We start from the raw sequence: 27,069 nt of genomic DNA on the forward strand, positions 1-27,069 counted from the left end.
CAAAGCATTAACAGGTACAGAAAGAGTGAGGACCCTGTAGGGGATGGGTGAGGATACACTAGGAGAGGGTAGAGCTGGTTGTGCAGCAGTTCAGTTGGTTGAGGATCACTGCAGGCTGTAGGCTTGTTGGAAGAGGTGGGTCTTCTGGTTCTTTTTGAAGGTTTCTATGGTAGGCGGGAGATTGATGTGTTGGGGTAGAGAGTTCCAGAGTATTGGGGAAGCATGGGAGAAGTCTTGCATGCAGTTGTCGGAAGAAGAGATAAGAGGGGAGAAGAGAAGGAGATCTTGTGAGGATCAAAGGTTGCATGTATGTAAGTACCAGGAGACCATGTCACAGATGTATGGAGGAGACTTGTGGATGGCTTTGTATGTCATAGTAAGGGTTTTGAACTGGAGTCTCTGGACTATAGGAAGCTAGTGAAGGGCTTGACATAGGGGAGAGGCTGGGGAATAGCGGGGAGACAGGTAGTTTAGCCGGGCAGCAGAGTGTAGGATGGATTGAAGTGGTGCCAGAGGGGAGGACAGAGAGTAGGAGGTTGCAGTAGTCAAGGCGGGAGATGATAAGGGCGTGCACTAGTATTTTTGTGGTTTCGTTTTCAAGGAACGCGAATCCAGGAAATATTTTTGAGTTTGAGATGGCAGGAGGAGGCAAGGGCTTGGATATGGGTCTTGAAAGAGAGGGCAGAGTCGAGGATCACCCCGAGGCACCAAGCATAGGGGACTGGGGAAAATGAGCAGCCATTGATCTTGATGGATAGGTCTGGTGGAGGGGAAGAGTGAGATGGGGAAAGATGATGAATTCTGTTTTGTCCATGTTCAGTTTTAGAAATCAAGCAGAAAAGAAGGCCAAGATAGCAGACAGACAGTGTGGGATTTTGGTGAGTAAGGACGTGAGGTCAGGTCCGGATAGGTAGATCTACGTGTCATCGACATAGAGATGATACTGCAAACTCTGGTGTGTGAGCTGTCCCAGGCCGAAGGTGTAGATGGAGAAGAGTAGGGGTCCTAGAACTGAGCCTTGAGTAACACCGACAGACAATGAGCGAGGTGAGGAGGTGGTGTGGGAGAGGGAGACACTGAAAGTTCGGTCTGTTAGATATGACGAGATCCAGGATAGGGCCAAGTCTGTGATGCCATGAGATGAGAGAATCTGTAGCAGGAGGGAGTAGTCCACAGTGTCAAAGGCAGAAGACAGGTCCAGGAGAAGGAGGACAGAGTAGTGTCGCTTGCTCTTGGCGGTGAGTAGGTCATTGGTGACTTTAGTTAGGGCAGTTTCAGTTGAGTGATGAGGTCGAAAGCCAGATTGTAACTGGTTAAAGAGGGAGCAGGAGGAGAGGTGGGAGGACAGTTCAAGATGGACATGCTGTTCCAGTAGTTTTGAGGCATAAGGGAGAAGAGATCTTGGGCGATAGCTAGACATGGGTCGGGGGAGGGCTTTTTGAGGATGGGTGTGATCTTGCCATGTTTGAAGGATGAGACATCAGTTGTGAGTGAGAGGTTGAAGAGGTGTGTTAGGGTTGGGATGAAGACTGTGGCGAGGTTAGGGATGAGGTGGGACGGGAGCGGATCAAGCGTGCAAGTGGTGAGATGCAATCTAGACAGGAGGGTGGAGAGCTGATCTTCTGTCATGATGGAGGAAGTGCTGGGGGACGGAGTAGAGAATTGAAAGTGTTGAAAAGCTGTTTAGGGTTGTGAGACAGGGAGGATATGAGAGATGAGAAATAAGTTTGTTTTGCTCACTGAAATCGCTAGAAGCTAAACTCATCGAGTTGCAAGGAGCAGATTTCTCCGTAAGCGGGTCATGTAACTACGCCGTGTTTACACTTATTTCAATTATTAACTTTTATAAACTTACCTTTATTTTGGCAAATTTCTGATTCCTCAAACTGGTCTGTTATAAAAGATAATAGAAAGAAGACAGGTTTTTTTTTATTTCATCATATACCATAATTTTCATAGCTCCCTATACAATACCCATAGTATCTTTTAGTTTTTCTTTCCCTCTTCTCATATACATGACAACTGTACTGGGTCTGTCCTGATTTTTCCAGAAAATTAGCAGTGTGATGGTTTGAATAGTTAAACCCTTGCCACATATGGGAGTTTTTGGACCGGACAGGAGCAATCAAAGGTGGAACCTCAGGGCAGGATTAAAATTGCTTACATTTCCAACAACACTATTGGTAAATGCCTGAAACCAATGTTCGAGTTATGATACAGTTGGATCTTTCCTTAAAAATATTAGATGCAGTCACTTTAACCCCTTCTCGATGTTCTATAGGATACTATCATTTTCTCTACAAGCTACAATATTGCAGTATTTAGAACAGGGGATCAAAAAATTCAGGTTCAAGATCCCAAAGTGGACTAAAAAAAAAGTGAAAAAAAAAAACAGAATTCAAATACCCCCCCATTACCTGTTTAAAAATATAGAAATAATAATTTAAAAAAATTAGAATTGCTGAATTTGTAAAAGTCCAATCTATCGGAATATAAAGTTATTGAACCTGTACGAAAAAAAAAGCAAAATGCCAGAATTTACGTTTTTTATTGTCATCATCCCTTTTCCACAAAAAATGCAATGGAAAAACAATACAGTGTTATTATATAAATCCCAACACATGGTGCTTAAAAAAGTCAACTAGCCACACAAAAAACAGGCCCTCACACACCTCCAATTGATGGAAAAAAATTTTTACGGGTCTCAAAAAATGGCAACAAAAGAAAAATATTTTTTAACCATTTTTTTTTTAAAAATACAAGTTTAGTATCATCATAATCATACTGACCCATAGACTCATTTTTGGGAGGTCATCTTTACTACACCCCAGATGAAGCAGGTGCGAAACATGGGTCTATCCTGCGTGAATATTATATTGTGAATATTTAGTCTTTGATCTTCAGGTATCTGTCTACTCAATTGTGGATTATTATGCACCAAGATTTTTTGACTTTTTTTTCTCATTGAATAGTAGTCCTCATCTGTGGCTGGTCACCCACTTGTGTGTTTTCTTCGTCTAATTTACTTGTTGAAATTTTTTTAGAGAATTTAACCTGAATTAGAGCAAAATATGTTTATCTATTTCGGATAAATACCTGTCCTGCATTTCTATTATCTGTGTTTAGTTACACAATCAGCGCTTTATGTTTTTTTCATCATTTCACCACACTGGTAGTTTTGGACTCCACCATTCATTCTACCATAGAATGTATTGAAAAAATAGAGAAAAAAAATTCAAACTCGTCCTGCAAAAAAACAAGCCCTTACATGAAGAACAAAAACACAAATGGCTCTTGGAAGAAGATGAGGAGAGAAAATGAGCCTGAGTCTATCTTTAGGCGCCGAGAAGAGTAAATAATAATTATACGCCATGGACGGACAATACACAGCCCCCTATGGCACGGCTATAAAGAAAACAATGTCCTTAGAATCTGCCGCACTCCGCCAAATTACCGCATCTCCAAGGCTTACCGAGCTTGTACAAGTGGCAGACATCAGAATGGGATATTCTTTGCAATAAAGTCTTGGCTGCCTCAAAGTCAAAGTCTTCTTCTGCACCGCTTTTGCTCAGTCCACGGTCATTTATGGGGAAGTATGTGCCGTTCTGTCTGGATAATAAGACACCATTAGGTTCACCATATTCGCAAAACAGATGTACAGTATGCAAGGGACTATTCTTATAGAGCCCTATTATTTCTAAACAATAAGAACAAATGACTGTGTATGTGATATTATAAAATAAATCTCACTCCTAATGAGCGAATCACCACAACACGTAGATATAACAGTGGCTCTTAGGTCCAAACATGGGCACCCCTCTTCCTCATAGACACCCTGATGATCGTTTGCCCTCAGCTTCCCATCTTTTGTGGTAGGGAAGGACAGCATGATCATGGGATGTAGTACAGTTTCCAAATGTTGGTGCAGTAAGACCTAAGTTATAAAAAAAACAACAACAATTTAGCAATTTTCTTACCCTTTTTCTGACATATAAGGTTTCATATTGCAGGTTCTTACAAATCCAACACTTCCAGTGGTAACATTTCTTCCCACAAACCACTCCATGCATTCAATATACGTAGTGATGATTTCCACCATGTCTCCACTCTGATACTCGATCTCATCAGGGGCATCACTTTCATGATTAACTATGGCTTCTACCCAACCTGTGTATACTAAGGACATGAAAAAAAAATCACTTTAAATTATTCAATAATAAATTAATGACATGGACATAAAAAAAATTGCTGCCCCTAAGACTGTTTTTTTTAAACCAATCCTAATGAACAAAGTGATGGAGAAAATTGGTATTTGATAATTATTAAAAGGAACCTGTCACCAGTTTTTTTTTTAATTTATGAACCAACATCACCACCTTCATCAACAACTGACTGCTATGAACTCCCAATGATCCCAAGAATGGCACCCGATCTGAATGGAGCGGAGGACAAGCATGCGCACGGCTCCTCCATTCACTGTCTATGGGACTGCTGGAGACAGCATATCACAGCCCTATAAACGATGAATGGGGCAGAGGTGTGCATGCTCATCCTCCCAGTAAGATGTCCCCTATCCTGTGAATAATGAATAATTTGCAAACTTACTACATTAGCGTTAAGTCAATTACAATAAGCAGCTATTCGGACAAAGGTCACATTCTATCAACTTACCAATCTGATTTCCTGACCCAGAATCAGCTTTGTCCATTAGGTCAGAATTTACATTTGCTTTCAGGAACCACCTAAAAAAATTATCAAAAAAAGAGCTTCAAAGTCATTGCCTTAACTAAGCTTTGCTTTACCATGAGGTTAAATTTATAAGATTAGCCTTGTATCTAAATAAGCAATCCAAGACTAAGTGGCACATACGTAACTACCCCTGTTATGACCTGGTGGTCAGGACAATAATGGACCTGGTGGTTAAGAGCACACGAAATGACCTGATAGTTACTGATAATAAAGGACGAGCTCTGGGACGTGGGAACTCTGCTGACCGCAATCCCTAATCCTATCAAACACACTAGAAATAGCCGTGGATTTCGCCTAACGCTCCCTATGCAACTCGGCACAGCCTAAGGAACTAGCTAGCCCTGAAGATAGAAAAATAAAGCCTACCTTGCCTCAGAGAAATTCCCCAAAGGAAAAGGCAGCCCCCCACATATAATGACTGTGAGTAAAGATGAAAATACAAACACAGAGATGAAATAGATTTAGCAAAGTGAGGCCCGACTAACTGAACAGACCGAGGATAGGAAAGGTTAGTTTGCGGCTAGCACAAAAACCTACAAAAAGACCACGCAGAGGGCGCAAAAAAGACCCTCCGCACCGACACGGTGCGGAGGCGCTCCCTCTGCGTCCCAGAGCTTCCAGCAAGCAAGACAACAATAAAAATAGCAAGTTGGACAGAAAAATAGCAAACCAAAGAAATACAAGCTGGAACTTAGCTTCTGCTGGGAAGACAGGTCACAAGAACGATCCAGGAGAGAACTAGACCAATACTGGAACATTGACAGGTGGCATGGAGCAAAGATCTAAGTGGAGTTAAATAGAGCAGCCAGCTAACGAATTAACCTCGTCACCTGTGGAAGGAAACTCAGAAACACCCACCAGAGGAAGTCCATGGACAGAACCAGCCGAAGTACCATTCATGACCACAGGAGGGAGCCCGACAACAGAATTCACAACATACCCCACCCCCGAGGAGCCAGTAACCCTGTTAACCCCCAGATACACCCCTGCATAACGTGCTTTGTATAATTGTAACTCAATTAAACAGTATAGATGGGTGGATTTCAACATTTATGAATATTTTAGAATAACATGAATGAATGAAAAAAGCAGCTACCTACTGATGGAATGGACAAAGTGGCTTAGTGACAGTCCTTGGGCTCAATGGATCCGTCTCTGTCCCAGCCGTACTTGGACCATCAGCAGCAACACCGGTCTGAATTATCTGCACAGCACCATCGACAACCACAGCCTGCTGTATAGAGTTGTCAGAAGAGAGGACAAAGTACATCCCTATGTAACGAGAGGTTTATTATGCAATGTCAGATCACTTTTTCTACACATCTACATTATAATTCTTGCCTATATTGGTTGGTTTAATAGTAATTAGTGCTTGCGTGAAAGAAAAAAAGTTCCTAATTTTGTATGCCCCTGAGAAGTGAAACAAATACAAACTAGTTATTACTTTCGTTCCTGCACTTCTATTGGCAGATCACACAAAAGTGCAGGAGACAAGAAAGAGGTCGAGAGGAAAACGTCCACCCGGATAATTACAGAGATCACTCACCCTAAGGCCCATTTACAATGGCTGATGATCTGCCGAATGTTCAGCACCGATCATTGGCCATTTAAACATTCTACTGATTGACCAACAATTTATAAAAATGCTTATTTATTGGTAGATTGAATAATTTATAAGGGCCCTAAAATATTCGTTCTCAGCATCAGCTTCCTTGGCAGACCAATTGTGGGTCATTTGCACTAAAGCTGTTCCATCTAGCAGGTCCACATGGATATTCCCTCTCTGATCCCTGCTTATACAGGTACTATACAGATGATCAGGTTTTTAAATAAATCAGATAGGGATTATATACATTAGGTAGGACTGCTCTATATGGGTATACCTTGACAATTGGTGGAGCAGCTTAGTATACATTTTTTTGCAAAAAAACGTATCCACTAAATACCCAGTTTTTTTTCCATCTTTTGACTAGCATTTGCTTATTACTGTGATTTTTTTTTACAACAGAGTATTTTTTACCTCACTGTGCTCTTTTGTGTCTTCAAGTTTCTTGGTGGTGTGAACGTGTTCCTACAGACTTGTTCAATGTGCAAGTAGCCCATGTGTTTCTGGTTCTATAATGTGCAAATTCTATAGAGAGCATTGCATTGACCTTTAAAGGCTATAAACATCTTTGAAATCAAGTTTCAGTTTTCTTCTCTGATGGGAGCGTCTCTCCCGGTAATTTAGGCTGGATGAAGTCTGTGTGAATCCAGATTGCTGCAGTCTTGATTAACTTGTATAACCAGCACAGCTTCCATCCTGCACATATTTCCTCTTCATGTGCTTTCCTCTATTGTCATTACCTATTACCTATACTTTAACCCTCATCCACAGCAGATCATTATACAAATCCAACCCCATCCTGCTGGTATTTCTAAGGCATGGTAAAGCAGAAAGTCATCAGAAGCTGAAGCATTGATAGATTTGTAACATTTGTGCAAAAGCATTCAGCTTCATAACGGACATACAGACATCCTAAAGCTGCAAAATGGTAGAACATTTTTAATGGAGTCTATTTATAAATGTGCTTATCTTTGTACAATTACAATCAAAATTATTCCCCCCCATCTCAAATTAGTTTTATTAGCAAAATTTACAATATAACAAAAAGAGGAAATTATCACCAGTTGGCACCAGGTTCCTGAGGAGGTAAAAATTCTCGAGTGACTACAAAAGGGCCGGGATTACCATGGAGGGGCATAATAAAGTGTCTACTGGGTCTTCACAAGGGCCTCTAATGGTGAAGAAAGGCTGGGCTGCTCGTAGACAACAGGTACCAATCTAGGGCAGACTGCGGGACTGCAGCAGCTGAGCCAATGGTCAGAAGCATGGGCATAAGGTAGAGGGCAGCGAGACACAAGCATAGTTGGACGGTCCAAGGAACGGAGCAGGCAGCAAGAGTACACAATACAAAGCTGAAGTCATTTATGGGAAAGTCAAACAAAGCTGGTAAACAGGCCGGATCGATAACAGGAGACAGAATAATGCATAAAAAGGTGCAAGCAGGCTAGAAACTAATGTTCGAGCAAGGAATGGTGGGAGGAGCTGACTAATATAGACACAGCATGGCGCAGGGAACTTAATCTTTGCAGGACACAGTAGGAATAAATTGCTGCAGAGACCGACCACACACCCCTAAAGCCAAATGGAAACAACATGCAGATGCAACAGTGCTGAGGAGTGCTGCATGAGGCAAACCCAGCAAGACGGCCTGATACGAGGAGAAGCAGAGCGGTGACCACGATGAGTAGGGTGGCACTGAGGAGGAATGCAAGTTACCGCCGTGACACATGCAGTCATTAAAAAATGTCCCCAAAGGTGTTTACATCCTGAAAAATCTTACCAACCTTCCTCCATTAAAAGGCTTTTGTAAATAAGACTTAGTGACCCTTCATTTAACAGGACTTGAATTCCAACATCTTCTTCTTCTGGAGAAGTCAGCCAAAAAGACTGGTCTAAAAATATGTTCTCCATGCAGTGATCCAGGAATCCTGTAAGGAAAAACGAGCAGCTTTACTATGATTGTAATATAATATATTATGCTTACTTATATAGCACCATCATATTCCATAGCATTTTACAGATATTGTCATCACTGTCCCCATTGGGGCTCACAATCTAAACTCTTTATCAGTATGTCTGTGGAGTGTGGGAGGAAACCAGAGAACCAGAGCAAGCACAGGGAGAACATGCAAACGTCTTGCTGGGATTTGAACCCAGGATCCCAGTTCTGCAAAGCATCAGTGCTAACCACTGACCCACTCGGCTACACAACAATATTATACATTAGTGCACCTTGGTGATCTATAGGTTGGCGCTATTGTTTTGCGACACTGGGTCCAAGTCCAACAAGGTCAAAAGCTGCATAAAAATTGTATGATGTTGCCTGTTTCCATGGATCTAATTGGGGTTCTCTGCTTTCTTTCCACACTTCAAAAAACATAGCGATGACTTGAGTTATTGACTTCCTATAAAATCAGCCCTAGTGTGTATGAAATAGAGAAATTAGATTTTGGGCTCCATTTGGGGATTTGGAGTGATGTGAGAAATGAACATTTTTGTTCTGTGCTGCCAAACAAAAATAATGCAAAAAGCAAAAATTGAATGGTGCATTTTATGGAAGCCAGAAAAGAAAATATGACAAGTTTAGTAAAAGGGAGAATGTTTTTAAAGGTGCGAAAAACTAATGTGCATATCTAAAACCACATTTAACAAGCTTAGAAAGGTAGCAAGTGCACAAATTTTATAAATTTGGCACAAGTGTAAGAATAAAAAAGTTACTATTGTATTTCAGTATTATCTTGATTCTTACTTTTGGATTCTTTGGGAAGTACACAATAAGCTTCGGTCATTGGAATTCTATGAAACCGACGCTAATACAGTAAGTGTATAAGTACTTAACGTCATATATTATATGTATTATGTATATCCACAAGATAAATGATAAATGTATGATCACTGGGTGTCTAACCACTGAGTCGGGCAATAGCCATTAGAACAGGGCTCCCAAACTCCCTTGTGAACTAATCGGTAATGAGCATGTGCAATCACAGCTCTATCACTGTCTATAGGAGAGGTAATTGCACATGCTCACTACCACTCCATTCATGCAGATAGCCTTGGGCCACCTGTTTTCAGGACTGGTGAGGTATAAGCAGCTAGACCCACAACGATCATATATTTATCATCTACTCTGTAGATGATGAGAATTATTGTTTCCGAATAACCACTTTAAGAAAAATGATATGGTGAACTCAATATTAGAAGATGCAATATTTCTTACAGAAAAATATATTTTTTAATTTATCATGCGTCAAGGCACAAATTTTTCTTGTTGGACTTATATACACTGCTCAAAAAAATAAAGGGAACACTTAAACAACAGAATATAACTCCAAGTAAATCAAACTTCTGTGTAATCAAACTGTCCACTTAGGAAGCAACACTGTTTGACAATCAATTTCACATGCTGTTGTGCAAATGGAATAGACAACAGATGGAAATTATTGGCAATTATCAAGACACGCTCAATAAAGGAGTGGTTCTGCAGGTGGGGACCACAGGCCGCATCTCAGTACCAATGCTTTCTGGCTGATGTTTTGGTCACTTTTGAATGTTGGTTGTGCTTTCACACTCGTGGTAGGATGAGACGGACTCTACAACCCACACAAGTGCCTCAGGTAGTGCAGCTCATCCAGGATGGCGCATCAATGCGAGCTGTGGCAAGAAGGTTTGCTGTGTCTGTCAGCGTAGTGTACAGAGGCTGGAGGCGCTACCAGGAGACAGGCCAGTACACCAAGAGATGTGAAGGGGGCCGTAAAAAAGCCTTTGCGCAAGGAGGAACAGGAGGAGCACTGCCAGAGCCCTGCAAAATGACCTCCAGCAGGCCACAAATGTGCATGTGTCTGCACAAACGGTTAGAAACTGACTCCATGAGGATGGTCTGAGTGCCCGATGTCCACAGATGGGGGTTGTGCTCACAGCCTAACACCGTGCAGGATGCTTGGCATTTGCCACAGAACACCAGGATTGGCAATTTCGCTACTGGCACCCTGTGCTCTTCACAGATGAAAGCAGGTTCACACTGAGCACATGTGACAGACGTGACATAGTGTGGAGACACTATGGAGAGCGATCTGCTGCCTGCAACATCCTTCAGCATGACCGGTTTGGCAGTGGGTAAATAATGGGCAGTAATGGTGTGGGGTTGCATTTCTTTGGAAGGCCGCACAGCCCTCCATATGCTTGCCAGAGGTAGCCTGACTGTCATTAGTTACCAAGATGAGATCCTCAGATCCCTTCTGAGATCATATGCTGGTGCAGTGGGCCCTGGGTTCCTCATGCAGGACCTCATGTGGCTGGAATGTGTCAGATGAAGGCATTGAAGCTATGAACTGGCCCGCCCATTCCCCAGACTTGAATCCAATTGAACAGATCTGGGACATCATGTCTCGCTCCATCCACCAGTCACGTTGCACCACAGACTGTCCAGGAGTTGGCGAATGCTTTAGTCCAGGTCTGGGAGGAGATCCCTCTGGAGACCATACGCCGCCTCATCAGGAGCATGCCCAGGCATTGTAGGGAGGTAATACAGGCACACACACTACTGAGAATCATTTCTTTGTCTTGAGGCATTTCCACTGAAGTTGGATCAGCCTGAAATTTCAATTTCCACTTTGTTTTTAAGCATCATTTCCAAATCCAGACCTACATGGAATATTTGTTGTGATTTACATTGATCATTTTTAGGTTTTATTGTTCTCAACACATTCCACTATATAATGAGTAAAGATTTACAACTGGAATATTTCATTCAGTGATATCTAGGACGTGGGATTTTAGTGTTCCCTTTATTTTTTTGGAGCAGTGTACATTCCTCAACACTGAAATTGCAACTCAAAGATGGAAAAGTTGTGGAATTATGGAAATCACAGGATGGATAGAAATGTTAATGATATGCAAATGATGAAAACATGGAAACTGCATTTTCAAAGCATCTTGATTTATTCAGTATGAGCGCCACACTTTTACACGCTTCGTCTGTATAAATGAGGCTACTAATGGTTATGTGAAAGATGTTCTGCCATGCAGAATTCATTTGGGCAAATAATCTGCTTCTGGCAGCTCCTTTGCAATTGCCAACCAATGATGTCCCAGATATGCTTGATGGGGAGACAAGCCTGGAGACGCTGCAGGCCATGACAGCACATTGAGGCTTGTAGACTGCTCATAGTAGAATGAGAAACATGTGGCCTGGTGGTGTAAAAAACAACTTCTAGGGCACTTTGTAGAAATGGCTGTATCACTAGTTCCATCACTCAGTCAATATAATGCAGATTTGTCAGTGAACCTGGAATGAAGACTAGGGGTGTCTGGCTACTGTACATTATGCCGCCCCACACCATAATCCCATGAGTACGACTGGTATGATGTTCTCTTGTGAAGGCTTAATCATTGTGTTACCCTCATGGTCTCCAGATCAATATGTGGCTATCATTGCATCCAATACAAAAGCAGGACTCATCAATAAAGAAGATAAGTCTTCAATCCGTGCACCATGATAGCCTTTGAACATCTGAACCTGGACGTCTTGTTCATAGCCCAATGTAGTACTAATGGTTTCTTTGTGTTTGAGTAGATACTGCTTTAAGTCTAATGCTTGGTATGTGACGTCTAATTTCAACTGCAGTACAGAATGGATCAATCATGGAACTAGTAGTACGACCATTTCTCTAAAGTGTCCCTGGAGCTGTCAGGTCACATGTTGCTCTTGCTACTATGAGCAACCTGCGTGGTCTAAATGTGCCACCATTGCCTGCAGTGTCTCTGAAGTTGTCCTCCATCGAGCACACCTGGGATGTTATTGGTCGGCAATTGCACAGGGAGCTGCCAATAGCGGCTCTTGATGATTTTCCCAAGTTCATTGGGAGTAGCAAAACATTCCTCCTACAATCATCTGATATCAGCTAAGGTGTATAAGTGCGGGGATTTCTGTGCTCGAGATGTTTTGAAAACTATGCTCCATTTTTTCATCATTTGCATGTCTTTAACATATCTATCCATCCTGTAATTTCCATAATTCCACGACTTTTCCTTCTTTGTGTGGCAATTTCAATGTTGAGGAGTGTACACAGTAATTCAGCAAAGAAAAACCTCAAAATATATATGTTTTTTTAGTTGGAGCCACAATAGAGGCTAAATAGAGCCCAACAGAATATTAAAGGGGCCTACAGACCCATAATACTGCCATGCACATAAACCCAAAGGGATCACATCGAAGAAATACAAAACTATGTTGTCTTAATTTACATAATAAAAATTCATAACATTTTTCATTTACCAAGGGAATAGTAGGTAGAAAATTTCCATATCTCCTCAAACGTTCTGAATGTCACAGTTATTAAGTCTTTATCACTCTCAATAGACAGCAGTCGAGCCGACAGCTCCTAAAAAACAGCAAGACTTTATTTTAAAAAAGAAAAACTGTGTAAAAATAGATGATAAATGATCCTATTTATTAATATCATATTCCAAGCTTCGATGGAATATTAGTAAGGTAGTTTTCATTATCTTGCCCTTCTCTGAGCAACACAGTCGTTTACAGGCTGCCATTGCTGTCTCTGGTTGAAATAACTAATGTGAACAGTTCTAATAATTCTAATAACTCCTCTGCACTTAGGCTACGTTCACATTTGCGTTGTGCGGGTCTGCGTCGGCGACGCAACGCACAACGCAAACAAGAACGCATGCAAAACGCATAGTTTTGCGACGCATGCGTCCTTTTTTGCCGAATTTTGGACGCAAAAAAAATGCATCTTGCTGCGTCCTCTGCGCCCTAACGCTTGCGGCAAAAAAGACGCATGCATTGCAAAACGCATGCAAACGCATGTCCATGCGCCCCCATGTTAAATATAGGGGCGAATGGCGCATGCATCGCCGCGGCTGCGCCCGACGCAGCCCGGCAGAACGCAAATGTGAACGTAGCCTTACAGACATTTTCCTTACAACCAGCAGCCTATACGTCCCTCCATAACAAGGTGTTCTTGATGCTGCTCTCTGAACTTCAAATTGCCCAAGTAATCTTTTATTTGTTTGTTTTGCTAACTAAAGCCCAAATATGAGAGCACTTAATGTAAAAAGATATTAAGTATGGATGACCTTTTCTCCGCATTCACATCTACTAGTCTGCATTAGAGGGGTGGTTCAAAACTGATACAGATTTTCATCCTAAATATCACTCTATTTATTTTAATAATATAATAGTTTTTCTAATATGGTTTATTTAAAAAGTCCCTACCTTTCCCTGTCTAATCTAACTTTTTTTTTTACCTATTTCCATTTTGATGATGTTTAATTTAACAATCCCCAGTGCATGTTGAGTTACTCAAACGGGGTGTCATCAGGGGCAGAGACTGCGGTTACTGCCACATCCTCTATCTCACCCTGAAACGAAGCATCATCAGTGACATTCGCTGCGACTGGGATAGTCCCTGCTCTACTGAGCTTGTGTCAGTTGTCAATTGCTACATATGCTCAATACGAGCTTCCCCCTTACTATGCAACATGCTTCTCAGTGCACAGTGACCGTGCACTCTCTCTCTAGCTCTAATTAGAAGTGACGAGCCAGCAAGGGAGCGCACTGTCAGTGCACATTGCAAAGAGATAACCCAGCATGCAGAGACCAGCCTCTCCCTCGCAAGTTAGGTCTGTTTCAGGGTCAGGTCTAGATTACAAAGAGAGGGGCAGGGACTTTTTAATTAAACCATATTAGAAAAACTATCATATTTTTTTTTTTAAATAGAGAGTCATTTACAATGAAAATCAATATTACTTTCTGTGCTCCCCTTTAACTAGTGCTTTAGATATAGGCACAAGTGAAGGCTGCAAAAAGATAGACCTTCTTTCTGATAACATTTTTCTAACCTACTTTTAGTTACTTATATTACAGTATATGTGTGCCTATATAAGTTTATCTTATAAGTCTAGTATATATGTCCATCTTTTCAAATCGTTGGGAAGGAGGATGTAGAAGCCTCCATCAAATGTGAGAACTTACACAGAAGACTGCAGCCACATTCTTGCTATCATTCTCCAGTAGACGGAGTCTGTTCCTGAGCTCTGCTTGGAGTTGGGAATCAGGGACACCTCCTCGGACCATAACAAGATGGATGTTGAGATCTGTGAGACAAGAGTATGGGTTATTTCAACAGCAACGTAGGCTGATTTCGAAAATGGGGTGCCCCTGATGGCTGAAAATACATGGGTTTCTTTTCTCTTTCTGAGTATGCCTCTCTACTCCTCTTGGGTGTGGTATTGGTGCCATTTTAGGTACCAGTACCTTCGTAGTGTTTAGATTTGTTTTGTCATCTTTTTTTAGTGATATTTATGGATATTACATACAGACCTAAAATTTGGTGGGAAATGAAGCCAGGCTCAATAAGGAATACCATCTGTCAGAATAAAAATCCCCACTACAATGCATTACTTTGACACACCTCTTGTTAATATATAGTTGTGTCCAAAAGTTTACATACCATGGCAGAATTGTTTCTTTCTTGGCCTATTTTCAGAGAATATGAATGATAACACCAAAACTTTTTCTCCACTCATGGTTAGTGGTTGGGTGAAGCCATTTATCGTCAAACTACTGTGTTTTCTCTTTTTAAATCATAACAACAACCCAAAACATCCAAACAACCCTGATCAAAAGTTCACATACCCCATTTGTTAATACCGCGTATTGCCCCCTCTAACATCAATGACAGCTTGAAGTCTTTTGTGTAAGTTGTGGATGAGGTTCTTTATTTTCTCAGATGGTAAAGCTGCCCACTCTTTTTGGCATAAAGCCTCCAGTTCCTGTAAATTCCTGGGCTATCTAGCATGAACTTGGGTCTAAGGGGTAACGTTTTCTTCCAACAGGTATGTTCATCCACCCAGCTCTGCTGCTGTCTGTCTATGAAGTGCACATAGTACATCACCCAGCTTTGCACATAGATTTCCCTCTGCTCCTAGCTTCCACATGGTATGCCTTTCAGCTAATCCCAGCTCTACCCTAGTGTTATTTATGACCTTGTTTACTCAGGCCTGATTGTATGCATCTGGTCCACTCTTAATTCTCTGACCAAGATGAGCAGAGACCACTCCTTTCTGCTTCACACCTGAACGCACTTAGTTTTCCATAGATTGATTATAGCAAAAGTCTGCATAGACTTCAGTCTGCAGTGTGATCCCTAGAAGTGTGTCCTTAAAAGTGTGGATTACAGTAGAATTAAAACCTGAATTGAACCTGAAGGGAACTGAAGGTAACTGGCCAGTCACTGTAAACAATGATTCTGTTTGTTTTCACTTTCACCCCTATAATCCTTCACTTTCTGCTACCTCCCCCAATCCCCACACCAAGTAAGGAACTGTTCATCTCCTCTTCAATCCTCCCCATCCACCTCACCTCCTCCTCAGAACTGTTCCTTAACATACAATCTTCTGTTTCCAAGCACAGACAGCCTCCTCACGCCCTCTCCTGCTCCCACCTGCTAACACTTTCTCTGCTCCTTCTCACTGCTGGTGATATCTCTCCAAATCCTGGTCCTCCTCACCATATTCCCACAGTCATTTCTACCTCCCATCCACGCTCTATCACAAACTTCCGTAACCTCTCTAACCTTATACCTATTCGCGCAGCCCCCGCTTCCCCAGTCCCACTAACAGGAGCTCTGTGGAACGCTCGCTCTGTCTGCAACAAGACTTCCTACATCCATGATCTTTTTGTTACTACCAAACTTTCCTTCCTCGCCATCACTGAAACCTGGCTCACCCCTTCTGACACAGCCTCCCCTGCTGCACTCTCTTACCTTTCTCACACACCCCGCCCCAGCAGCAAACATGGCGGAGGAGTTGGTTTTCTCCTGTCAGATAACTGCTCCTTCACCCCAATTCCACTGCCACCCTCTGTTACCCTCCCTTCCTTTGAGGTGCACTCTGTGCGCATCTACTCCCCCACCAACCTCCAACTGGCTGTCATTTACAGCCCCCCAGGGCCAGCCACCACCTTCTTTGACCACTTCACCACCTGGCTACTTCATTTCCTTTCTGCGGACATCCCCACTATCATCATGGGCGACTTCAACATCCCCATTGACACTTCCCTCTCAGCTGCCACTAAACTTCTAACTCTCACTTCCTCCTTCGGCCTCACTCAATGGTCCTCTGCAGCCACTCACAAAGATGGTCACATACTGGACCTCATCTTCACCCGCCTCTGCTCTCTATCTAACCTCTCTAACTCACCTCTTCCACTCTCTGACCACAACCTTCTCACATTCTCATCTCTCTCCACTCCATGTCTACAATCCCCACCCCACAAACTTTCACACCCTCGCAGAAATCTTAAACATCTTGACCTACATTCATTCTCTGAATCCCTCCTCCCTCTAACAGACATAAGTTCCATACACAATGTGGATGACGCTGCCGCTCTATATAACACCACAATAGCTGTAGCTTTGGAATCTGCTGCCCCACTTACACATACCAAAGCTCGCAAAATCAACAGACAGCCCTGGCACATCAGCCTGACCAAAGAACTGAGGCGAGCTTCCAGGGCTGCTGAGCTCAGATGGAAAAGATCCCACTCTAACGAGCACTTCATCGCATTCAAACAGTCCCTCACTACTTTCAAGATCACACTCGCCACAGCTAAACAAACCTGCTTCTCATATCCTCTCTGTCTCACGACCCTAAACAGTTATTCAACACCTTCAATTCTCTCCTCCGTCCCCCAGCACCTCCTCCCTCCCCACTTATCTCCGCTGAAGACTTTGCCTCATTTTTCAAGCAGAAGATTGATAGCATCAGAGACAGTTTTGGTCAACAACCCCCAGAGCCCTTCCTCCCGACTTCCCAGCCCTCCACCTCCAAAACCAACTTCTCCACCATTATAGAAGATCAACTCTCCACTCTACTCTCAAGATCGCATCTCACCACCTGTGCACTTGACCCGCTCCCATCCCACCTCATCCCAAACCTCACCACAGTCTTCATCCCAACCCTAACCCATCTCTTCAACCTATCACTAACAACTGGTGTTTTCCCCTCAAGCTTTAAACATGCCTCCATCACACCTATCCTCAAAAAGCCCTCTCTTGACCCATCCTCTGTATCTAGCTATCGTCCTATATCACTTCTCCCCTATGCCTCCAAACTACTGGAACAACACATTTACCTTGAACTGTGATCCCATCTCTCTTCTTGCTCCCTCTTTGACCGCTTACAATCTGGCTTCCGGTCACACCATTCCACTGAAACTGCCCTAACTAAGGTCACCAATGACCTCTTAACCGCCAAGAGCAAGCGACACTACTCTGTCCTCCTCCTCCTCGACCTGTCAGCTGCCTTTGACACAGTGGACCATTCCCTATTATTACAGACCCTCTCATCCCTTGGCATCACAGACTTGGCCCTATCCTGGATCTCATCATACCTAACAGACTGGACATTCAGCGTCTCCCACTCACACACCACCTCCTCACCTCGCCCCCTATCTGTCGGAGTCCGACAAGGTTCATTCCTTGGGCCCCTGCTCTTCTCCATTTACACCTTTGGCCTGGGACAGCTCATAGAATCTCATGGCTTTCAGTATCACCTCTATGCTGATGACACACAGATCTACATCTCTGGACCAGATATCACCACCCTACTAACCAGAATCCCTCATTGTCTGTCCACTATTTCATCCTTCTTCTCCGCTAGATTTCTGAAACTTAACATGGACAAAACAGAATTCATCATCTTTCTCCCATCTCATGTGACCCCACCAACGAACCTTTCCATTACAGTACATGGCTGCCCACTCTCCCCAGTCTCACAAGCTCGCTGCCTCGGGGTAATCCTTGACGCTGATCTCTCCTTCAAACCACATATCCAAGCCCTTTCCACTTCCTGCCGACTTCAACTCAAAAATATTTCACGAATCCGTTCATTCCTCAACCATGAATCTGCAAAAACCCTAGTCCATGCCCTCATCATCTCTCGCCTTGACTACTGCAACCTCCTGCTCTGTAGCCTCCCCTCTAACACTCTCGCACCCCTCCAATCTATTCTAAACTCTGCTGCCCGACTAATCCACCTGTCCCCCCGCTATTCCCCGGCCTCTCCCCTCTGTCAATCCCTTCACTGGCTCCCCATTGCCCAGAGACTCCACTACCTAACCCTAACCATGACGTACAAAGCCATCCACAACCTGTCTCCTCCATACATCTGTGACCTTGTCTCCCGGTACTTACTTACACGCAACCTCCAATCCTCACAAGATCTCCTTCTCTACTCCCCGCTTATTTCCTCTTCCCACAATCGTATACAAGATTTCTCTCGCGTATCACCCCTACTCTGGAACCCTCTACCACAACACATCAGACTCTCGCCTACCATCGAAACCTTCAAAAAGAACCTGAAGACCCACCTCTTCCAACAAGCTCCTAGAAAGCTTTCCTAGAAAGCTCCCAGGCTCGAGTTCATATGAGGACAACCAGCAGAGGGCGCCTCTTATGAACTCGAGCCTGGGAGCTTTCTAGGAAAGTTCCCACGATCTAGAGACAACCAGCAGAGGGCGCCTCATCGCAAATGCAGGTAAATATAGGTCATTGACCTACTTTACCTTCATTCCCCGGGGTTTTGCAGCCACGAACAACGTTGCATTAGCAAAGCTCGTGGCTGCAAAATATTTTAACCCCTTCAGATGGATTTACATCGTTGGACATTACAGATCTTCGGAAGGTATGGATATGGTTGGTTTATTATTTTGACTTTGTTACAGATCGAGGGTCTTCAGTGAGTGGATTGAGCGTAGAATAAATTATTACAACAACCTTTGTGATTTTTTCATTAAAATAATTTTTAATAATGTGTGTGTTTTTTTTAACCTTTTACTAGTATTGGATTAATAATGGACCTGTTGAAGCGCAAGCACAGTGCGAAACGATTGTCGTCCTGACCCCCCCCTGCTCACACGAGCTACGGCTCATTCAACTCCGGCCATGGATTTTTAACAAGTTGTATCTGTTAATAAAGTACGAATCACGGTGAAGACTGGTGAGTGCCCTCATTTCTTGTATTGGATCGTATTGAACACTGTTTTTTCTGAGGAGCACCCGAAGTCAGGATTCGTTGGAGTTGTGCTTCTATTTGTCGGATCTGTTGACACAGCCTGTCAGATGTTTTAAGCCATCGAGGATAGTGCCGCTCGGCGTGTTGTTTCTCCGGCTCTTGTTGTATTTTAATAATGGATAGGTGCCATAATTGACGCCTCTCCATTATTAATTTGGCTTAATGTCACCTTACAATAGCAAGGTGGCATTAACCCTTCATTACCCCATATCCCACCGCTACACGGGAATGGGAAGAGAGTGGCCAAGTGCCAGAATAGGCGCATCTTCCAGATGTGCCTTTTCTGGGGTGGCTGGGGGCAGATGTTTTTAGCCAGGGGGGGGCCAATAACTGTGGACCCTCTCCAGGCTATAAATATCTGCCCTCAGTCACTGGCTTTACTACTCTGGCAGAGAAAATTGTGCGGGAGCCCACGTCAATTTTTTCCGCCATTTAACCCTTTAATTTAGTAGATAGAACGGCCAAATTTTGCATATACACACTACTAACATTAGTAGTGTGGAATATGCAAAAAAAATGGGGATATGAGATGGTTTACTGTATGTAAACCATGTCTCATATCATGTCGGGTTTAGGAAGGAGATAGCAAAAGCCGGTAATTGAATTACCGACTTTAAAGCTATCTAGCACTGTATGAAGTAATAATATATATACAGTGGGGCAAAAAAGTATTTAGTCAGTCAGCAATAGTGCAAGTTCCACCACTTAAAAAGATGAGAGGCGTCTGTAATTTACATCATAGGTAGACCTCAACTATGGGAGACAAACTGAGAAAAAAAAATCCAGAAAATCACATTGTCTGTTTTTTTAACATTTTATTTGCATATTATGGTGGAAAATAAGTATTTGGTCAGAAACAAACAATCAAGATTTCTGGCTCTCACAGACCTGTAACTTCTTCTTTATGAGTCTCCTCTTTCCTCCACTCATTACCTGTAGTAATGGCACCTGTTTAAACTTGTTATCAGTATAAAAAGACACCTGTGCACACCCTCAAACAGTCTGACTCCAAACTCCACTATGGTGAAGACTAAAGAGCTGTCAAAGGACACCAGAAACAAAACTGTAGCCCTGCACCAGGCTGGGAAGACTGAATCTGCAATAGCCAACCAGCTTGGAGTGAAGAAATCAACAGTGGGAGCAATAATTAGAAAATGGAAGACATACAAGACCACTGATAATCTCCCTCGATCTGGGGCTCCACGCAAAATCCCACCCCGTGGGTTCAGAATGATCACAAGAACGGTGAGCAAAAATCCCAGAACCATGCGGGGGGGGACCTAGTGAATGAACTGCAGAGAGCTGGGACCAATGTAACAAGGCCTACCATAAGTAACACACTACGCCACCATGGACTCAGATCCTGCAGTGCCAGACGTGTCCCACTGCTTAAGCCAGTACATGTCCGGGCCCGTCTGAAGTTTGCTAGAGAGCATTTGGATGATCCAGAGGAGTTTTGGGAGAATGTCCTATGGTCTGATGAAACCAAACTGGAACTGTTTGGTAGAAACACAACTTGTCGTGTTTGGAGGAAAAAGAATACTGAGTTGCATCCATCAAACACCATACCTACTGTAAAGCATGGTGGTGGAAACATCATGTTTTGGGGCTGTTTCTCTGCAAAGGGGCCAGGACGACTGATCCGGGTACATGAAAGAATGAATGGGGCCATGTATCGTGAGATTTTGAGTGCAAACCTCCTTCCATCAGCAAGAGCATTGAAGATGAAACGTGGCTGGGTCTTTCAACATGACAATGATCCAAAGCACACCGCCAGGGCAATGAAGGAGTGGCTTCGTAAGAAGCATTTCAAGGTCCTGGAGTGGCCTAGCCAGTCTCCAGATCTCAAACCTATAGAAAACCTTTGGAGGGAGTTGAAAGTCCGTGTTGCCAAGCGAAAAGCCAAAAACATCACTGCTCTAGAGGAGATCTGCATGGAGGAATGGGCCAACATACCAACAACAGTGTGTGGCAACCTTGTGAAGACTTACAGAAAACGTTTGACCTCTGTCATTGCCAACAAAGGATATATTACAAAGTATTGAGATGAAATTTTGTTTCTGACCAAATACTTATTTTCCACCATAATATGCAAATAAAATGTTAAAAAAACAGACAATGTGATTTTCTGGATTTTTTTTTCTCAGTTTGTCTCCCATAGTTGAGGTCTACCTATGATGTAAATTACAGACGCCTCTCATCTTTTTAAGTGGTGGAACTTGCACTATTGCTGACTGACTAAATACTTTTTTGCCCCACTGTACATATATGTGTCTCACTGACATATATATATATATATATACCTATTCTATGTGTCCACATTTATTCTACCTATTCTAATGTAAGCTGTCAGTGTGATTTTACTGTACACCGCACTGAATTACCGGCTTTTCTCTCTAACACCGCTGCGTATTTCTCGCAAGTCACACTGCTGGTCCGTGTGTAATCCATATTTTTGGAACTTCCATAGACTTTCATTGGCATTTTTTTGCGCAATACGGTGACAAACGCAGCATGCTGCGATTTTCTACGGCCGTAGAAAGCCGTATAATACTGATCAGTAAAATACGGCAGATAGGAGCAGGGGCATAGAGAATAATTGTGCCGTTTGTTTTGCGAGTTTTACGGACGTATTTTCTGCGCTCTTACGTCCGTAAAACTCGCAAGTGTGACGGCGGCCTAACCGATTTGACCAAGAAAGGCGCTGATGTGACGAATTGGTCCTCCGCGGCTGTTTCTGCCTTTCAGGAGCTTAAACGCCGATTTACTTCTGCCCCTGTGTTGCGTCAGCCAGATGTTTCTCTTCCATTTCAGGTTGAGGTTGACGCGTCTGAGATTGGGGCAGGGGCCGTTTTGTCTCAGAGGAATTCTGATGGTTCCTTGATGAAACCGTGTGCCTTCTTTTCTCGGAAGTTTTCGCCTGCGGAACGCAATTATGATGTCGGCAATCGGGAGTTGTTGGCTATGAAGTGGGCATTTGAGGAGTGGCGACATTGGCTTGAGGGGGCCAAGCACCGTATTGTGGTCCTGACCGATCATAAGAATCTGATTTACCTCGAGTCTGCCAAACGACTGAATCCTAGACAGGCCCGATGGTCCCTGTTTTTCTCCCGTTTTGATTTTGTGGTCTCGTACCTTCCTGGTACTAAGAATATTAAGGCTGATGCCCTCTCTAGGAGTTTTTTTCCTGATTTCCCTGGGGTTCTTGAGCCGGTCGGCATTCTGAAGGAAGGGGTGATTCTTTCTGCCATCTCCCCTGATTTGCGACGGGTTCTTCAGGAATTTCAGGCTGATAAGCCTGACCACTGTCCAGTGGGGAAACTGTTTGTTCCTGATAGATGGACTAGTAAAGTGATTTCTGAGGTTCATTGTTCTGTGTTGGCTGGCCATCCTGGGATTTTTGGTACCAGAGATTTGGTTAGTAGGTCCTTTTGGTGGCCTTCTTTGTCACGGGATGTGCGTTCTTTTGTGCAGTCCTGTGGGATTTGTGCGCGGGCTAAGCCTTGCTGTTCCCACGCTAGTGGGTTGCTTTTGCCATTGCCGGTCCCTGAGAGACCTTGGACGCATATTTCTATGGATTTTATTTCCGATCTTCCTGTTTCCCAAAGAATGTCGGTTATCTGGGTTGTCTCTGACCGATTTTCTAAGATGTTTCATTTGGTGCCTTTGCCTAAATTGCCTTCTTTTTCTGATTTGGTTCCATTGTTTTTTCAGCATGTGGTACGTTTGCATGGTATTCCAGAGAATATTGTGTCCGACAGAGGTTCCCAGTTTGTTTCTAGGTTTTGGTGGGCCTTTTGTGCCAAGCTGGGCATTGATTTGTCTTTTTCCTCTGCATTTCATCCTCAGACAAATGGCCAGACTGAGCGAACTAATCAGACCTTGGAGACCTATTTGAGATGCTTTGTGTCTGCTGATCAGGATGATTGGTTGGCCTTCTTGCCATTGGCCAAGTTTGCCCTTAATAATCGGGCTAGTTCGGCTACTTTGGTTTCGCCTTTTTTTTGTAATTTTGGTTTTCATCCTCGTTTTTCTTCTGGGCAGGTTGAGCCTTCTGACCTTCCTGGTGTGGATTCTGTGGTCGACAGGTTGCAGCAGATTTGGGCTTATGTGGTGGACAATTTGGTGCTGTCTCAGGAGGAGGCTCAACGTTTTGCTAACCGTCGTCGGTGTGTTGGTTCCCGGCTTCGGGTTGGTGATCTGGTTTGGTTATCTTCCCGTCATGTTCCTATGAAGGTTTCTTCCCCTAAGTTTAAGCCTCGATTTATTGGTCCTTATAGGATTTCTGAGATTATTATTCCGGTGTCCTTTCGCCTGGCGCTTCCGGCCTCTTTTGCTATTCATAATGTCTTCCATAGATCTTTGTTGCGGAAATATGTGGGGCCCGTTGTTCCCTCTGTTGATCCTCCGGCCCCTGTATTGGTCGATGGGGAGTTGGAATATGTTGTTGAGAAGATTTTGAATTCCCGTTTTTCGAGGCGGAAGCTTCAGTACCTTGTCAAGTGGAAGGGTTATGGCCAGGAGGATAATACTTGGGTTTCTGCCTCTGATGTCCATGCCGTTGATTTGGTTCGTGCCTTTCATCGGGCTCATCCTGATCGGCCTGGGGGCTCTGGTGAGGGTTCGGTGACCCCTCAAGGGGGGAGTACTGTTGTGAATTCTGCTTTTGGGTTCCCTCCAGTGGTTGTAGGTGGGAATGCAGTTGTCCCTGAGTTGCAGTCCTGGCCAGGTGTATCTGCTGATTGCAGTTCTGACTGGGATATTTAGGTGTGCAGGATTCATTAGTCCTTGCCAGTTGTCCATGGTTCTGGGAGGTTTTGGATCTTTGTCTGGTTCCTCCTGCCGTGCTGCCAATTCAGCAAAGATAAGTGTCTGGTTTTTGTTTCTGTGGCACACATGCTGTGCGCTTAATAATTATGTTCTATTCATTTGTTTTCTCTTGTCCAGCTTAGATTGTGTCAGTGTTTTCTCAGTCTTGTTGGATTCTCTGGAGTTGCAGATATACGTTCCACATCTTTAGTTAGATGGTGGAATTTTTTTGTATTTTCTGCTGTGGATATTTTTGGAAGGGTTTTAATACTGACCGCTTAGTATTCTGTCCTATCCTTTCCTATTTTAGCTAGAGTGGCCTCTTTTGCTAAATCCTGTTTTCTGCCTGCGTGTGTCTTTTCCTCTACTACTCACAGTCAATATTTGTGGGGGGCTGCCTATCCTTTGGGGTTCTGCTCTGAGGCAAGGTAGATTTCCTATTTCCATCTATAGGGGTATTTAGTCCTCCGGCTGTGTCGAGGTGTCTAGGATTTGTTAGGCACACCCCACGGCTACTTCTAGTCGCGGTGTTAAGTTCAGAATTTGCGGTCAGTACAGGTTCCACCAACTCAGAGAAAGTTCCATGTGGCTCCAAGGTCACCAGATCATAACAGTCAGGGTTTAAAGGCTCTTCAGGGCTCTGGAGTCTTATATACGTTAGACTGTTTTTCATGAATAGATGCATTGGACAGTTACTAACTCCTTACAGCAGTAGACCGTAATTTCAATTATATTGAGTGGCTCTTTTGACTATATGATTTGATTTTTTTACTCTGTACTGAATTTTCTAACATGTGTATTATCTTTTAACTACTTTATTTTTTTTTTTGTATATTAAGTAGTTTTATTAGTTCTTCTATGTCCCTTATATTACATTATATAATGATGAAATTTTGTGGTTGGATCAGACGTTTTGGTTTAGAACATTCCATTATAGCAGTATTATAGAAAATACAGTGTTATGGCCTACTAAGATATTACATTAGTCAGTGGGTTACATTGTTTATCAGTCTCACGGACTGTTGTGTCATATCAAAACCTGTGAAATACATTCATATCCTGGCCAGTTTCCTTCCCTCAGAGGTAAATCGCAAAACAAACACTTCCTTTTCTGTACAAATTAGTTCCCCTAATCTCACGGGATGTAGCTGAGCAGATTTGCTATCACAGAAGAGCTGAGCATGAAGGATCGTTAGCTCCCGAGAGGGATGTATAAGGGGGCAGAGGTAGCACTCGAATACAGGACCCGGTGCCCGTAGGAGCCTAAAGATCACTGTCCCACATAAGACCTCATAATTATAAATCATACATGGTCCGTGGCAGTGACCTCTAAAAGGGGCTTATGTAAAAAATGAGATGACTAAATATATTCAGATCCCAATATTAAGATCAGACCCCAGACCAGAGCCCTTATATTAAAAGCAGCCCCCAGACCAAGTCCTTAATCTCAGGCACCATAAGAGATACTTGAATCAAATTCATACTTCAGACCAGATGTCTTAAATTAATTCAGACCTAAATATTATTAGACCCCCAACCCTGATAATTAGTCTCTGACCCTCTTAGAATTATTGTTTGGTGCCATGGCATTGTATTAGTACCAATACATTGTATAGTGTGATAGATTGTGGCTTTAGATACACTTCAGGAATCCTCAGACAAGTGGTGTGGCGCTCAGAAAACTACAACTGTCAGCATTCCCTGGCAGATCATGCTGAGAGTTGTCGTTTCCCAGCAGCTTTGGATCCATCGGTAGCCTCTTACTATGGAGCCCATGTGCCCATCGGAAAGTAATTTGTCGCACTGGAACAAAATCACTTTGAGCTGAGTTCTGTATTGTACAGAATTGACATTCAGTTTAGTACTATCCTTCATGTTTTGATGAGGAAGTCTTTACCTGACATAAAGCTTTCCGTTTGATCGGGGATTTTTTCAGATCTTTCTATAAAGCAGTCATTAATATGGATGAAATCTGGAACTGAAGAGGCAGCTGTAAAGAAACATGGTAGACTTGGTAACATATCTTCTAAGACTGTGGAATACTAATTTCTCAATAGCTTCCCACACGTAATCTCCGGTCCTCCCAAGACCTCCTTCTTTCCTCCACATTCGCACGTTCCTCACCCAATCACCACCAACGTGTCTCCATCCTTTGGACTTCTGTGCCCCAACACCGTCCGATTATTATCCACCACAATCGGAACTTTCAGACAGAACTTGGAAACACATCTCTTCAAGAAAGCCTGAAATGATCGCGCTGCCAGGTTACCACCACCACCACTGAAACTGGCGCAATCCCCCAACCTACTGTCTCCTTCTCCATTGTCTTGTAGACCGTAAGCCCACAAGGGCAGGATCATCTCCCCTCTGTACCAGTCTGTCATCGCTGTTTGTCCATTGTAATTTATATTTGTGTTTTGTATGTAAGCCCCTTTTCTCCTGTACAGAACTATGGAATCAATGGTACTCTAAAAAATAATAATAATAATCTGATGAGACGCATCAGGCCCAATTTATTATTGCACTTGTGCTTTTTCTTCTCTACTTTTTCATGTTAATTTGTGCCTTTTTTAAAGTCTTTTTTTTTTTAATTTGGGATCACCTGTTTTTTAATGTGGACAGATTTGGGGATTTTCAGGAGTTTTCAGCAGACTAAATTATACAATTGATAATTTTTTCAAATTTTTCAACATTTTTTCAGAACATATGACCGTTTGTGCTTAGAAAAGACACGAAAACTGTTAAAGACAAAAATTAAAGCATTTTTCTATTTGGAGCAAAATTCTTGAACCACGTGCACCAACTTGTAA

The 27,069-nt window shown here is 43.1% G+C and overlaps 1 protein-coding gene across 2 annotated transcripts in view; it reads right to left on the minus strand.

Annotated features, from left to right (window-relative positions):
* SH3TC1 (SH3 domain and tetratricopeptide repeats 1) overlaps positions 1–27,069 on the minus strand; it is a 78,767-nt gene that overhangs the window by 28,333 nt on the left and 23,365 nt on the right. Inside the window, exons 3-11 of one of the 2 annotated variants that reach the window (XM_069744768.1) lie at positions 26,157–26,249; positions 14,349–14,470; positions 12,633–12,738; positions 8,140–8,283; positions 5,850–6,021; positions 4,672–4,742; positions 3,978–4,176; positions 3,473–3,609; positions 1,856–1,891 (exon numbers count right to left, since the gene is read on the minus strand). In XM_069744768.1, the coding sequence (XP_069600869.1) occupies positions 1,856–1,891; positions 3,473–3,609; positions 3,978–4,176; positions 4,672–4,742; positions 5,850–6,021; positions 8,140–8,283; positions 12,633–12,738; positions 14,349–14,470; positions 26,157–26,249 (1,080 nt within the window). The remainder of the gene's footprint in view (positions 1–1,855; positions 1,892–3,472; positions 3,610–3,977; positions 4,177–4,671; positions 4,743–5,849; positions 6,022–8,139; positions 8,284–12,632; positions 12,739–14,348; positions 14,471–26,156; positions 26,250–27,069) is intronic. The other variant, XM_069744769.1, reaches the window with a different exon arrangement.

Source organism: Ranitomeya imitator, chromosome 1, assembly GCF_032444005.1.
Source record: "Ranitomeya imitator isolate aRanImi1 chromosome 1, aRanImi1.pri, whole genome shotgun sequence".
In the NCBI taxonomy this organism is placed as follows: Eukaryota; Metazoa; Chordata; class Amphibia; order Anura; family Dendrobatidae; genus Ranitomeya; species Ranitomeya imitator.